Here is a 15303-nt window from a genome sequence, read left to right on the forward strand (position 1 = left end):
TGGAACAGGCTGCCCAGGGGGGTTGTGGATTCTCCTTCTCTGGAGACATTCAAAACCCGCCTGGACGCCTTCCTTTGTAACCTCACCTAAGTTTTCCTGCTCTGGCAGGGGGATTGGACTAGATGATCTTTTGAGGTCCCTTCCAATCCCTAACATTCTGTGATTCTGTGATTCTGTGATATACGTCATATTACCTTATATCACCTAGACACCGTCACACTGAAGCTTTACAGTTAAAAATGACAAGAAATGTCTTGGACAACTTGGGCATTATTTTAGAAATGTTAGGCACCCATTCTGTGTTCCTAGTGCATTGTTCCCTAGTTATTTAGAGTTAGGTGCTGTTAACCAATCAAAATATTTTACAGTATGAGAAACATTCACTGCTTGTGAGTCTCCGTTTTCGTAGAATGTGCAGGATTTCGTTTCAGGAACAAATCAATGCCTTCGAATACTTCATATTACATAAGTGAACCTCAACATCCAAGGCAATGCAGATCTTGTTTTAAGAGTTTGGTTCTGATCTTACTTATTATTTTTTACTTTTCTCTTGCACACATATAGATCTTTCGCTTGGAAGCTTTGGAAGCTAAGAGATCCAGGCAATATTTTTTGCTGTTTGTGGTGCATAATAATTATCAGATACAGAACTCCAGCAAGTGAGTCCATTTTGTTAGCTGAAGTATGTGTGCTTTTTTACTTCTTAAAATATATATGCTTCTATACATATATAAAAATAGTCTCTCTTAATTATTGCAGAAATAGATAAGTTGCTGTTACTATCAATACTTCATGGATATTGTGGTAACAGCTGATTTTAGAGCACTGATGATGGCAAAACAGTTCCACATTGAACCAAAATTACACGTATTCTCAGGATACCAGTGTGGAATTGCACTGAACTCGTAGAGTTCTTAGTCCTCTAGTTCCCAAAGAGGACCAGGGTAGGTAATGGAAGGAACTTTATAAAGCAAGGGATTTCTGAGAAAAAAAGTCATTCTGTAGCTGACTGCTAAAGTACTCAAGAGTCTGGCATCTCTTGCGCATTACAATTGGGTAGTTGGCATATTGCTCACAGTAGGAGACACGCAATATGGTTTGTGCCCTCTTTCCCTCTTGATATGTGATGCCACAAAGACATCTACTTACAAGGAAGTTTGCTGCTTGGACATGAGTTGTGATAAGCATTTGCAACCTGAGGGAATGGATGATAAAACCATACGCTTATGCGCCAAATATACAAGAGGAAAGAGACAGTCTATCAGTCACGTGAATTGTGATTGGCCTGTTGCAATGGAATAGCCTTTAACAAAAAAAAAAATGAAAGCTATTTACCTTCTGAATGGATTTTACATAGTTGCACAGAAGGGAAAAGAAATAAGAAAAGAAGAGAGAAGAGAATAGAAAAGAAGAGAAAGGTTCCCACCAGCTCTTCCCCTCCAAAATTAGCATTGGCATTGGTGAAGTCACACACAAAGGAAAGTCTCGCTTTCTTTGTGCCTCTCACAATGACATCAACATGCATGGCTATGAGATGACGAGAGAATACCTCACTCACAATGAGTAACAAATTTGAATTTTCTTCAAAGTAAAAAAATGATAACACAAGACCATCATAGGTATATGCTAGCTCTTTCAAAACATTTCTTTTTGACTAGATATTAATTAAAATCACTTGACTGGCAATCTCTCTAATACAACACAGGGGAATATTCTGAATAGGCTGAAAAAAAGTCTAGTATGCAACTTGGCTGGAACATCTGCCAAAAATGAAGTTGGCTTTGTTTTCAACGTGAGTATCTACTTTGAAATTACTCCATAGAATAAATAATGATATTCCATGGGTAGAGGTAGATTATGGGGTTTAAATAATCAAATTGGAGCCCCGTAACTTTATGTGCTATAGGAGGATTCTCATAAAACTGAGATATTCCCATAATTAACCACTAGCCATGGGATATTATAATATATTCCACGGTGACTAGTATTTTTTTTCCATTTCCCTCCCCCCTCCCAACAGAATTAGGATGATTGATTTTCTTCCGGTTTTATCTATTGCTAACATGAATCAGTGTAATTAAAAATAAGAATACCATATTAAGAGGCGATCACCATTTAGGCCAAACTGACCAGTAATGACCAGTCAGACCTTTTCCAGTTGGCCTTTGCTGCTAGGGGTTGAAAGAGCTGTAACTCACCAACCCATACTTGCAAAAGGAGCATGGTTTAGAAAATGTGGTTCAAAACTCTTTATAGTTCTAAATGCTAAATTCTAGTGGAATATTATAGAATAGATTGATTTGCATGCCATGGAATAAACATCCTTACATCTAGTCTTGTCTCAGAGTGAGTCATTTTGCATTAGTGTCAAGAATTTGAGCTGTTGTTCTACTTTGCAGTTAATCATCAGAAAGAGACGGGATTGTCTCATGAATATGCATGGTGGTATAGTTGTCCCTTCAACTTACTAGGCACCTAGTTTCTGTAATGAGATGTACAATATCTGCCATTTAAAACAGCTGGAAGGTCCCAAATGGGAACAAATGAGAAAGCATCTGGCTGTTTCAAATTCCAGCCCTGTTTTGTCAGAAAACTCTGTAATTGCTGAGTACTTGGCTCCTACTCTGCTCTATGAAGCATTCAGCTCTCAGGAGCCTCTGAGATGCATTACACAGTCCAGCAACATAGCTGTAGAACTCTCAAAATTCTTCCACTAGATGTAACAGCTCTTCAAAAATCTTGAGACTTGTATGCCCTTAACCAGGACCAAAGTTTGGGCTCCTAGAGCGTGCTCTTATCCTTAGTTTTGCTGATCAGCCTCCACTGTACCATTTGTCCCTGCAACCTAGACTTCACACATATTATTCACTGTGTGATGGTGGGACTAGAATGGTTAAATGTGCTACCCATTGCTCTAAGAAAGCAGTCTGGCTGAATCTTAAATCACTACGCGGGATGGAGGTTAACGGTCAGATGGACATTCCTCTAAGAGGTTTCCTACCTGCTCTGTTAATTTCTAAAATTTCTTCTTGGGCCAGTGGGCAAGTGTCGCTCTGAGTACTGTGGTGTGGAGAGTTTACGACAGATTTACAATAATTGGGGGATCCCAGCTGGGGTGGCCTCGGGATATGCTTCTTTTTTTTCTTTGGTAGCTTCTGCTTAGCCATAGCTAAGGAGTAATACATTCCGAAATTGTTCACAATGACAGGGACAGGCATGGCAATGGTCAGCACACCAGCGAGAGCACAGAGGGCCCCCACCAGCATGCCTGACCAAGTCTGAGGATACATGTCTCCGTAGCCCAGGGTCGTCATGGTGACAACAGCCCACCAAAAGCCGATGGGGATATTTTTAAAGTGTGTGTGTTCACTGGCACTAGGGTCATTTGGTTTAGCACCTATTCTCTCAGCATAATAGATCATCGTGGCAAAGATTAAGACGCCCAATGCCAAAAATATGATGAGCAGCAAGAATTCGTTTGTGCTGGCGCGGAGAGTGTGTCCCAAGACCCGCAACCCAACGAAGTGGCGGGTCAGCTTGAAAATTCGCAGGATTCGCACAAAACGGACTACGCGGAGGAAGCCCAGGACATCCTTAGCAGCTTTGGAAGACAGGCCACTGAGTCCAACCTCTAGATAGAAAGGCAGTATGGCCACAAAGTCAATGATGTTCAAAGAGTTTTTGATAAATTCCACCTTGTTTGGGCAGAAAGTGACTCTCATCAAGAACTCAAATGTAAACCAGACCACACAGACGCCTTCGATGTAGGTGAGAAAGGCTTCAGTCTCTGCTTCCCTGTAGTGCCGCACCTGGGTGTCATTCCCAATGAATTCAGTTTCTGTCTTGTTCACAATGGGGTTAAATCTCTCATGGGTCTCGAGGCAGAAGGTGGTGATGGAGACCAGAATGAAGAAGAGAGAAGCAAATGCCACATACTGTGGAAAGAAAGATATGAGAGAAAGGTTAAACAGTAGGTTAAGTATAGGGACTTTGATTCTGAAACATCAGGGAGAGACAAGAGCTGTATTAAAACTAAAGATAATGCCAGGCCTTCTTCCTGTGGGATTAAGATGCCAGGTCTCACCTGCAAAGACACCCTAACATTCAAACTTGGAGGGAGAGCAGTATATAAGTACATGCTAACGTCCATTACTGTACAGATAGCACTTTTGTGTGAGTGTAAATTTATGCAATCATTTAAATCTCAGAGCTTTTGGTGGGATTTAAGGTTAAGGATGTGTTGAAATTGTACCTTGCTGAACTTGGTCCCGTTACTTCCTGCTCTTAAAGACTGAGCGCACCTTCTAGGACAATTGTCACGTAAGAGTCTTTGTGCAGCATTATGTCAGTGGTATGGTGGCTGACTCCTGCTCCCAGGTTAGTGACAGTTGTGGTATTTCAGATCTCAGTAAGGTGCTGGTAAATACTGGTGGCAGTCTTAGGTGGGCTTTACAGCAAGGAGCAGAGTCCTGCTTGACATCGTCGGACTTTTTGCCAAATCCCTGGGGCAGGTTGAGGAACAGCCACATATCAAACTGAGCTCTCCTAGGGTAAAAGTGTTCTCTGTTCTCAGTTCCCTTCTCCAGATCTTTTGGGGGTGGGAGACAGGGAAGGGAAGAAAGAGGTTTCAAGTGAGCCTGTCAGCTGATCCAAAAGGAGATAGATCTATGGGACTTTACCAGACAAAGTTTTCTTGAAGTTTTCTCATTACAGTGTAAGACTTGTACCGGAACTAGATGAATCTTTTTTAAGGCTGTTGGTTTACAATTCGGTTAATCAAGTTACAGTGAAGGTGGTGGCAGCCCCTAAGTCAATGAGTGGTTATCTTAGGAGTATTTGTCTTTTCTGCTTCAGTTCTTGCTTTTCATAGAATGGTTTTGATTGGAAGGGATCTTTAAAGCTCATCTAGCCCAACCCCCTGCAATGAGCAGGGGCATCTCCAACTAGATCAGGTTGCTCAGAGCCTCATCCAGCCTGGACTTGAATGTTTCAGGGATGGGGCATCTACCACCACTCTGGGCAACCTCTTCCAGTGTTTCACCACCCTCATCATAAAAAGAGTCTTCCTTATATTTAGTATGAATCTCCCCTCTTCTAGTTTAAAACCACTACCTCTTGTCCTACCACTACAAGCCCTACTAAAAAGTCTGTCCTCATCTTTCTTATAAGCCCCTTTTACATACTGAATGGCTGCAATAAGGTCTCCCTGGAGCTTTCTTGTCTCCACACTCAACAACTCCAACTCTCTCAGCTTTTCTCAAGCTTTCCTCAGCCTAAAGGAGATCTCTTGGTTGTATTCCAGGATAATTGAAGGGTACAGTCAGGCCAAAATTGACAACTCTTGTAACCATAGTTCCTCTGCTCAATCCTCCTTTAATCAATTAAGTAGTTTGCATATATCTAAGAAGTCTCTTTGTGTGTTGGAATGGTACAGTAATGGTAGTACCTCTTTCCATTTCATTCCCTACATCTGTTATCTTCTTGTTTGTCTTGTGTGTCACCTTGACAAGAGTCGTTGCATAAGGTATTATTTCACTGTCTTCATGAGTGTGAGAAACTGTGATAATGAAAATATTATTCAAATATTTTTATAGTGTTGTGTTACTCGTAATGTCCATTTTTCAGCACTGTAGCCAGAAAGGAGGTTAACAATAAATAGTTTCTTCTAATTGTCTGTTGACAGTAAATGCAGTGCAATAATCTAAAAGAAATTCCTGCCAAAGGAACAGACCAGTTAAAAATAACCTATGCTTCAAGGTAGCAAAGCTTGCCTGCAATCAAGAAGTTCCTCCTGTCTGCTTTTCTGGGTACACCTACTGCAGACTTATGCTTGAACTTCCATGTTAGCAAACCAAGTCAAAAGCAAGGATTTGCCACAGTTTTGAGGTGAACCTTTTAACAGGTTACAGAGAAACTGGCACAGAATAAAATCACATAATCGTTTAGGTTGGAAGGGTCCTCTGGAGGTCATTTGGTACAGCTTCAAAGTCGGACCAGGTTGCTCAGGCTCTTGTCCAGTCCAGATGTGATATCTCCAAGGCTGGAGATCCCACAGCCTCTCTGGGCATTCTGTTCTAGCATTTGGTCAGTAAGAGCAAATAAGCTTCTGAGGATATAGATGCAAACAGGCTCTTCTGCTTTTCAAATCCAACTTTGTTGCCAAAGAGATCAGAGCCTAGCCATCGTCACAGATTTTAAAAAGCCCAGTACCTCCCCCTAAATGCTTCAAGCTATCAACCCGTTGTTATGTGATGATCTAATATATGTGCTGATATGTGCTAAAATGAATGTCTAATATAAATAGTTGTCTGGAAGATGAACAATCTGGAGGTTAGGGAAATTGAGAAGTAGGACTGCTTTTTATCAGATTCTCTTGTTAAACAGGAAAATTTCCCCATGCACAGTTTCTCCATCTGTAAAATAGTTAAAAAAACCCCCAGCTGGTGTTTGTCATGAGTTTTGTGATCCTAGATAAATGTGTACAGGTTCTATATGCTTTCATTTTAATGTTACTGACTTAAGTATATTGGCAGTCTCCCTGAAAAATAAGTTGAAGAGTGGTCAAAGTCAGTTTGTGTATGATATTGTTAACACTCAGAGCTTAATTAAGTAAAGGTTAATACCCCAATTGTCTGAGTATAATTAAAACAAAAAACAAAAAGCATCTTGCACCAAGAGCTCACAAAAATGTTCCTAGCAGCCTCAGCATGTCTGCTCTATTTCAGCCTGGAGCAGATTTCTACCATAGATTCATGGAGCCCTGAGAATTCAAGCTATAGAAGGAAATGCTGACACTTCATTAAGTCAGGTAGAACTCACAGATAAGAAGCAGAGGGGAACAGAACCATTTTGCATTTTAAGACGTCTATGAAAAAGGCCCCTTTCTTTATGCTGACTCAAAACGCAATTCTCCTCATGGTGTACATGAATATCTCTCCTGAGTGTTTTTCCTGATTAGGACAACCTTCAGGCTGACCTTGCACAGCAAATATCTTGAAAAGTGATTTTTTTTCTGTATTAAAGGGAAGAAATAACCGGTTCTAACAGGACATTTAAGTTCTCTGCAGTGGTACATGCTAGTGTTGTTATCAGTAGAGAACATCACACCTATGATTTCTCATCCTGTTAGCCCTCCTGTGTGCACATCTTGGCTTCAGAGGAGAGTTGAGAACTTTTAGTCCCCAGTTCAGTAGGGCAGGAAGCACCTGCTAAAGGAATGTGAAGCATTTCCTTCCTTCTTTCTGTATTTAACAACATCCAACGCCCTTTCCCAGGGACGGGCATGTTCTTGAATGCTTTGCAGCTATGGAATTGTGGGTCTGCTTTCAAGAATTCAAAAAACCATGTCTGAGCAATGGTATTGACAGGAAGAATCCCAGTACTTCTTCCCAAATGTCATTATTTTTCTCTCTTGAATTACTATCTAATCCTAAACCCTGGTTTATATTTGGGAAGTAAAATTTTCCTTAGTCATTCTGTGTTTCAATATTCAAAGGCCTTTGTTTTCTGTTTTAGGAGAAACTCTGCACGGGCTGAAAGGAGAAAACAATGGAGCACAGCCTTTTAAGAAAGGTCCTATTACAGTTCCCCAGTCCCTTGGCTGATCCAAAGTGCAGAAATGTCTGAGAATCAGGCCTGACAATTCATTCACTGGCACCCATCTCTGATGGGTTTATCACCTGCAGCTGCTTGGGACGCAGAAATTTAGCATCTTGCTGCAAATGAACGTGTAATATATCGTTGGCATAAATTTATATTTATGACCTCCAATTCATATTGCCCCCACCCCTTTTTTCTTCTGAATATTTTTCTTTGTTAATTATCTGATATAAGATCTAGCAAGCTGTAAGCAAAATCCAATAGCACCAAATGCAGTGAGTATGTTTTTCTAAGGAGACCAGCATTCATTCATGTCAAAGGGGTTGAAAAAAGAGGTCTCTCTAGCCCACCATCAGAGGCCAACAGAGATCAGCCGTCATGCCTAATGTGATAGCTTGCCAAGTCCAGAGATGAACAATGCTGGTAAAATCTAGTGAAGAAAATGGGACTCATACATGTTCTAACATCTTTGAAAATAGGGCTATCTCTTTTTATTTCACTAATAATGGCCTGAACACTAATCAAACCAATGGATTGCTCTTGCATTATTTAGTGGTTCTTAATCTTCTTCCTCCTTACATCTCTTCTTCCTAGTGTGTGAAAGAGCTCGGGGAAAGGAGTGAGGATTTTATGAAGCAATGTCATGTGCTGTAGAATTACATAATGGCAGCTAAAATTTTCTATGATTAAAGAAAATACCTAGGTAAAGTGTTTGAAGTGACCAAAACTCTTTTATCTGCTTTGACACATGTGAATGGTTCCTATTTCACTAGAGATGCTGTTGCCATTGCTTTTTTTCTGGCTCTAATACCAACAAAAAAAATTCTCAGATTGTCCAAAACTGCAGAAGCCATAAGGGAAGGCAGAGAGGAGATTTTAAAAGTTACATTAAAATGTCTTCATTCTGGAGAGAGAAGAAATTACACTCCTGAATAATTTCTGTTAATAGTGGATATGTTTTAATAAGCTTATTTTGGAAGAGTCTGAAAGACATCATGCCCAGAAGTGGAGAATTTAAAAATCCAATTTATATTGCCTCTGATTAAATCTATCTATCATGTGTCTGTCTATCTCAAAGGCCTGCTTCTCCCTGTGTCTCCACTACCCTGTGTCTAACCTAGCCATTTTTGCCAGTACAGTGTGAATATGAAGTGCCAATTAATGCAGAATAGTAGCGTTTCACATTAGCTTTGCAGAGCTGTAAAGGAGCAAGGTAACAGAATTAGACCTAGTCTCTCATGAATAATGGAAAGAAAACAGAAGTCCAACAACCTTAAAAACACAAATTAACCTTCTAATACATGATGATTAGGAGGATAGGCTCACTCAGAAAAAAGGTCTGAGGATTGGACGAGACAGTATTAAATACATAGGTGTGTCTGTTTACTTCTGGGAATCAGTTTTTAAACAACACTTTACCTTACATTTCTGAGATAGTTCTGGACTTGGAGATAAGAAACCTTTTTTATTCTTTGTCTTAAACAAATAAGCCCAGTAACCCACTAGAATTCGTTGATATAGCGCCTGGAATTACCAGGCTTCAATGCAGATGGGCAGTGAAGGCTGGTGATGAAAGCACTGGGACAGAAATCAGATGACTGAGGCTCTTTTCCAACCTCTACTATTGACACATTCTTAGTCTTCAGGCATGTGTGCCTGCATCTTTTGCACCATCTTTTGTCCACTTCCTAAAAACTGAGATAGTAAACTCTTTGGGGCTTGGGATTGTCTGCAATTCATGTCTGCCCAGTGTCCAGCCCAATGTATGCCTGGAGTGAGGACTTGGAAAGGGAGACCTTGGCTGAGTCTTAGATAAGAGAGGCACCATTCTTGGACCATAGATAACAAGAAAAGTAGGTGGTAGCAGTGGAAGCAAGCACGGCTTTTGCAAGTCAAGTTTCAGTAACTCCAGAGTTTGTTTTCTAAGAAATAGAGGTCTACACAACACACCATTCATAACTCATTCAAGATCACACATTCAGAGTGAGTTAGTAGAAGCTGCATGCCATAGATGGGTGATCTTCTCCTTTAATGCTGCCCAGAATCATTTAACAATCCTGACTCAAGCTAGATGGGAGAAAAGAAACAGGTCATACTCAGAGAAGATTTGGCAGCCTCTCCCTTTGCAGCTGCTAACAGAAGTATTTTAAAAGGGATCCTTAATCCCCATCCTTTTGCAGGGGAAATCAGGAAATTCTACCCTTCCCTGAACCCGTGGATGTAAGGCAGAGGAAGATTGCATTCTGTTTGAACTACATCTGTTGGAGCATCAGGAAATTTTCTATAGAAGTGGCACTCTCTACTGATCTATTCTGGTGAGTTTTGGTTTAATGACAAAAATATTTAAATAACTACATCTTCACTCTCCTGGTCCTGTTGAACCAACAAAACACAGGAGTAAGCAGTTGTTGTCTTAGCCTGTGTGAGCAGGGCCTCTGAGCAGCATGAGATTTGCTGCCTCTCTCATAGGTGAACCCACATCTTGCCAAAACCAAAATGGGAGATGAGAGCACTCTCACCATACATCCTTGTCTCTGAAGGAGAAATGATAGAGCTATTAGTGCTGTGGGGCTTCTGGAAAAGTATGTTATGAGTTTAGTGAGATCTAGTATGTTGGGGTTGAGGGTTTTTTTGGCGGGGAGAGGAAGGGGAGTGGGGGAGCGGGCAGGGAGTATAATAAAAAAGTCCCAAGTCTAGTAATTTTTCAGTAAGTCTATGTCTGGTAAATGCTGTACATCTTGCAGGAACAAGTTAGGCTCAGAAGAGTTTCAGATCAGTACTGGCAACCCATGAGTCGGTTTTCTACAAAGCATCAGTAATTCAAATATACTCAGAGCGCTGTGCTTTTTGCTAGACCTGCGTAAAACCCTGTGGCTTCCAATCGCAGGGCATCTCTTCCAATACCAGCTTTCTTTTACAGTAGTTCATCTGCTTGAGGTTTGTCTCTGAAAACTATTACATCTGCATGAAGCTGCCGACATTTGCCTATCCATGACTTGAATCACAAAGCTTTGTGTAGTTTTTATTTTAATCTGACGACTGTACTTTAACCAGTCTTCATTTAAAAGTTAGTCCATGTATCACCAAAACGTTTAGCATTAGAGACAAATCTTTTTGCTGCACCTCAGCCAAAGTATGGGTTAAAAGAAAGCTGCTTTAAAATACTTAGCTTTATAACCACTTAATTATCTGTCAAGACCGATATTCCAGGCTTTCTTAGGGATATGGACACTGATTCAAACAAATGACTCATTTTGAATGCTTAAGTTATTCTGCTGAATTTTTGAAAGAAATATTGTGTGTGTATGACTGATCAAATGACTAAATGTAGGCACATGACTCTAGCAACCAGATAATGCTGCGGAAGTGGGCAAAAGCTAGGAATCTGTCAAAAAGCAACCTCTGCAATATTTCATTCAGAATCCTAAAGTAAGATGTTTCAAGATCCTCTGAGCAATGATTATGAAACCAAAATTATTTGCAAGGGGAAAAATCCAGTTTTGCTTTTGTAGGTGTGACATAAGTATATGAGGGCTCAATCAGATGTTACCAGCAAGCTCTTCTCTGTGAAGGGTGAAATGACTGCCTTGGAAATCTGTCTTCTTTAAGTGAGGTGGTAAGACAATCCATACAGAACCTCAAATCAGCAAACATACTGGTTCACTCACAAGATTATTCACGTTTCTTAGCTGAGACAAATGGAAGAAGTAGGCTTGCAGATAGACAAAGCTTGCTCCAGAGTCAGACAAAAAGTCCACTAGCAGCTCATGGATGAAATGGTTATGTAATGCCAAAAAATATATGACAGCTTGCAAAAAAATCTTGGAATGCTTAGTGGCACACAGACATGAAACAGGGTGTTAAAAAAATGTGCAGTCATTTGTGGAAAATATGGTTAAGTTATTCGGTGTTGACATTGCAATAAATAAATTAGAAGCAGATCTCTCAAATGTTAGTCCTAGCAGGCAGCCATGTGCTTTGACAAGGTAGTTACTGGGATAAGCAAGACTGCATCAGAACTTAAGTGTGGTATGTGCAGTATTTCTCTGTGACCACATGGCCACCCAGCTGGTCACCAGGCAAAGGGTGGAATGGTTCTTTGTAGGTCACAGGCAAGTTTTCCAGTTTCATCTAGGCTAGATTAAATCTTGTGATTTACTAGGAACATTGTCACAGAAGAGATGTGAATTTATTTTGCAAGCTTCCTTGCTAGCTCCCTAGTCTGGCTTGGTACTGAGAACTGTATGAAGACAGTATGGTGGGAGTAAGAAATGTTTCATATTGCTGAGCAACAGCTCAATGAGAAATTCTTATCATTCATAGACTCCTGATCCAAAAGGGCCCTAAGGCTTCTGCAGCGAGGTATATGGGACACTGCAGAAGGAGCTGTAAGTGTTGAGTCTCCTGTCTCTTCGAGGGACTGCAGAAACGTACATTTGGTAGGGACCTCCAAATGTCATTCTCCTGTTCCAAAGCACCGTCTTCGATCATTCCTGAAAGGCAGCTATATTGGCTGTTATTAAGGACCTCCAATGGTGAATATTGTAGAAATTCTGCAGAAAATTTATGCCAGTGCTTCACCATATTTTTTTTCTGTATTTTTTTCTTCCTAATGCCTAATCTAAGTCATCTTTGCTACATTTTAAGGTTATTTACTTTTATCCTATCCATCATATACGGCTAAGCATTTAGAAATCTGCAGATGTTTTCCTTCTTTTGTAAGCTAATGACCACTAAACATTCAAATGTTCCATGAGTCCTAGACTCCGGTTTTCATATGCTCATGCGTTTGCTGCATGAATTCAATATAATTATTAATTTTATTTTCAGATGGTGCCACACACTTTCATGCTGTCAGTTCTGTCAAATGCTCTAGAATCAAAGAAACTGAGAAAGTCATATAACATCTTATACACTGGAACATAAACCTAACACATGGCAAATGAAACCAGGGATCTTTAATTGCCCATTATTCCTAGGTTTTTCAGTCTTTTTCTGTTAGGCAGAAGGTAACATTTTTTGGCCTCTGTGCAGTTACTGTTCTAAACTGAAGAGGAGAGTTTTGTAGCAATGACTGGTGGTAGTGTCATGCGTTAGGATTTTGAGGATCTCGCCTCACCACCTTCATTCTGGATGCTATTTTATCTCCTGAGAAAACCACACTTCTTCTCTAACTTGCTGCCAGTCCTTCCTCGTGGGAAAAGGCATTTCTTACGCAATTCCTTGACAAAGAGGAATTCCTGACTAGAGTTAGGCAGAATCCCACTGGGAAAGCACAAAGACTTGCAAAATCTGATTAGTCCGGAGGCTTCCTGTGGTTTAGAAGTAATTTTTCTTTTTCTCCTTACAAACAACAAAAAAATTACACACGCGCTCATGGTTAGGATCAAGTGCAGCCAGATGAAGGTAGGTAAGTATCTCTGACCAAACCTCACATTTCGATTTTGGAAATGTGAAACTACAAAGATAATTGGTTGACAGGTTTTACTCTCCTGCATGCATACATGCGCGCGTGTGCACACACACACATATTCTGTCTTTCTCTTACAGTTGCTGAGGCATTCCTTTGACTTGAATTTAGCTGTATGCTACATGTGTCCTGGGATTCTTTGTGGAGGAGCAAGGCTCTTTTTTTTTTCTCTTTTTGTTACAGCTTCTGCAGTGTGACTTGCCTAAAGGTATCTCGATTCACATGCTCATGCTTATAAGGAGTACAGCCTCTCTCAAACCTACTTTTTGAGTGGTGCTAGAAGCCTTTCACAGAGCAGGAGACGTATTTCTGTAGCCTGTCAGGGTCCACCCTCAGTGGGGTTTGATCCACCAGCCTCAGCTGTGCACCAGCACCCGAAGAATGACATGGTTACAAGTATGAAGCAGGCAGAGGATGCTCCATGGTCTCCAGCTCCATTAGAATGAGCTTGCTTATTTTTTGCAAGAGGAAACACTCCAATGTGTGGAAGTATTGAGTACAAAACTCCACAAGGAAACACCTGAAATCCACAGCAAGGCTTTGTCCTGAACACAGAACTCCCTAACCTAACATACAAGACTTACTTTTCTTGCTGTGGTTTTTAAGCCAAGATATTTGGAGTGTGTTCCAGATCACATTTGTATTCGGACAATAATGCTTCTGCTTCAGGACAAATTAAAATAACTGGCTGTCAAATCTTTAGTGGTTTAAAATGTGGGTAGGCTGGCTACATAACCACCCTTGGACAGGATGCTGGCAGCTCCTGCACAGGGCTAAGGGGAAGATCCAGAAGGCATCAGCCCCCAGAGGTGAGCAGTTTGGGTCTGCAGTGCCTGCCATGGGGGGGCCCTTAATCCAGCTTCTCTCCCACAGCACTATTGTAGCAAAAGTAATTGTGACAGGATTCGTCTTTGGAGGCAGAAACCAACCTTTTTTATATTCAACTGTGGATTTTTGAAACCTCAGTTTCTGACTGCTCTGTGAGAGATGTTCCAAAGAGCCTTAAATTTTGGGAGCAGCTCAGTGTTTACCCTCTGACACAACTGAGGCACTCAAAGTAACGGCAAAATAACTTTATCACTCTGAAAAACTGGAAGTCCTGGGATCCCTTTGGTGCCACTATATGTTGAGCTCTCCATTTCCCGTTTTCACTGCAGTTCATGTGGATAGATGTCACAGATGGTGGAGTCCCTGAAAAGCCAGGCTTTTTAACCAGGTGGCTGAAGAGGAGGTGTTAAACCCCAGACATTTCAATGACTGCTTCATTTTAGACAATTTCACCTTATTCAGTGAAAACACTTTTTCATTAACCTTTTTGTTTTGCAGAATATGACTAGCAGTGTGTTGTAGACACTTTTCCTCTCATAGTGGTCACTGAGCTTAAGACGTAGCTACCAGTTTGTGCTTTTAAAGCATTGTGGCCACAATTCCTTCCTTACTATTGTGCAGTGTGTAGCAGAAAATCCCTCTTAAACTCCTGAATGGCCTAAATATGTTACAGAATATTGAGACTTTTGTATCTTTGCTCTACAAAACCTAAATATCAAATATCTAAATTATCCAGTCCCATCACATTAGTCAGTTGCTATAAAACATTAAGAAACTCCAACAACTATTAAAGCAAATATTTTGGAAAGCAAAGAATGTTTTAATTCCCCAGTTAGGCAGAGTCTATTGCACAGCTTAATTTTTGCAAGGATAATGCACAGGATGGGAGCATCCTTGCTTACACAAAATCTCCACTGACAAAAATCTTTGCCAATACTAGGTTTTGACTGGCTAGGAGCCATTTTAGGTATCCAAATTAGTGACCAAATAACTTAGAAAACTGTGGTGGTAGTTTTTTTTGGAGGCAACTTCCAAAATAGCCTTTGTCATATAGTCTGTCTTAGCTCAGACCAACAAGATTGAAGGTATTGGACCCAGTGACTGCTGGCTGTTTTTTTCAAGAGCAAGTTATCAGTAAGGTGTTATGTTGCTCACAACACAGGATCTCTTGTCCTAGGAATGTATTCATAGTAATGCCTCCAAAATACATGATTCTTCCCCAATGCTAGTCCCACAAGCAGCTGAAGAGTTTCAAAATTCACTTGCTGTGGCACAGTGTCTGCAGATTTCCACTCAATTATAAAATCCTAAATGTATATGAAGATGTGTGTCACTGATGGTGGAATAAAGAGAATCAATCTTTTGTATATATATCTGTAGAGAGTCAGATTAATATATAAATATAA

The 15303-nt window shown here is 40.5% G+C and overlaps 2 protein-coding genes across 9 annotated transcripts in view; one reads left to right on the forward strand and one right to left on the reverse strand.

Moving 5' to 3' along the window:
• Positions 1-15303, forward strand: part of SERGEF (secretion regulating guanine nucleotide exchange factor) — a 281087-nt gene that overhangs the window by 180065 nt on the left and 85719 nt on the right. For 3 of the 4 annotated variants that reach the window (XR_010606276.1, XR_010606275.1, XR_010606277.1), the window contains exon 15: positions 9780-9914. The exons of the other annotated variant lie outside the window; for it this stretch is intronic. The gene's annotated coding sequence lies outside the window, so the exon portion shown is untranslated. The remainder of the gene's footprint in view (positions 1-9779; positions 9915-15303) is intronic. 4 annotated transcript variants of the gene reach the window in all.
• The window catches only part of KCNC1 (potassium voltage-gated channel subfamily C member 1), a 127582-nt gene that overhangs the window by 34193 nt on the left and 78086 nt on the right, over positions 1-15303 (reverse strand). For all 5 annotated transcript variants that reach the window (XM_065635830.1, XM_065635831.1, XM_065635836.1 and 2 more), the window contains exon 2: positions 3002-3935. In XM_065635830.1, coding sequence (XP_065491902.1) covers positions 3002-3935 — 934 coding nt within the window. The remainder of the gene's footprint in view (positions 1-3001; positions 3936-15303) is intronic.

Source organism: Caloenas nicobarica, chromosome 5, assembly GCF_036013445.1.
Source record: "Caloenas nicobarica isolate bCalNic1 chromosome 5, bCalNic1.hap1, whole genome shotgun sequence".
Taxonomy (NCBI): domain Eukaryota; kingdom Metazoa; phylum Chordata; class Aves; order Columbiformes; family Columbidae; genus Caloenas; species Caloenas nicobarica.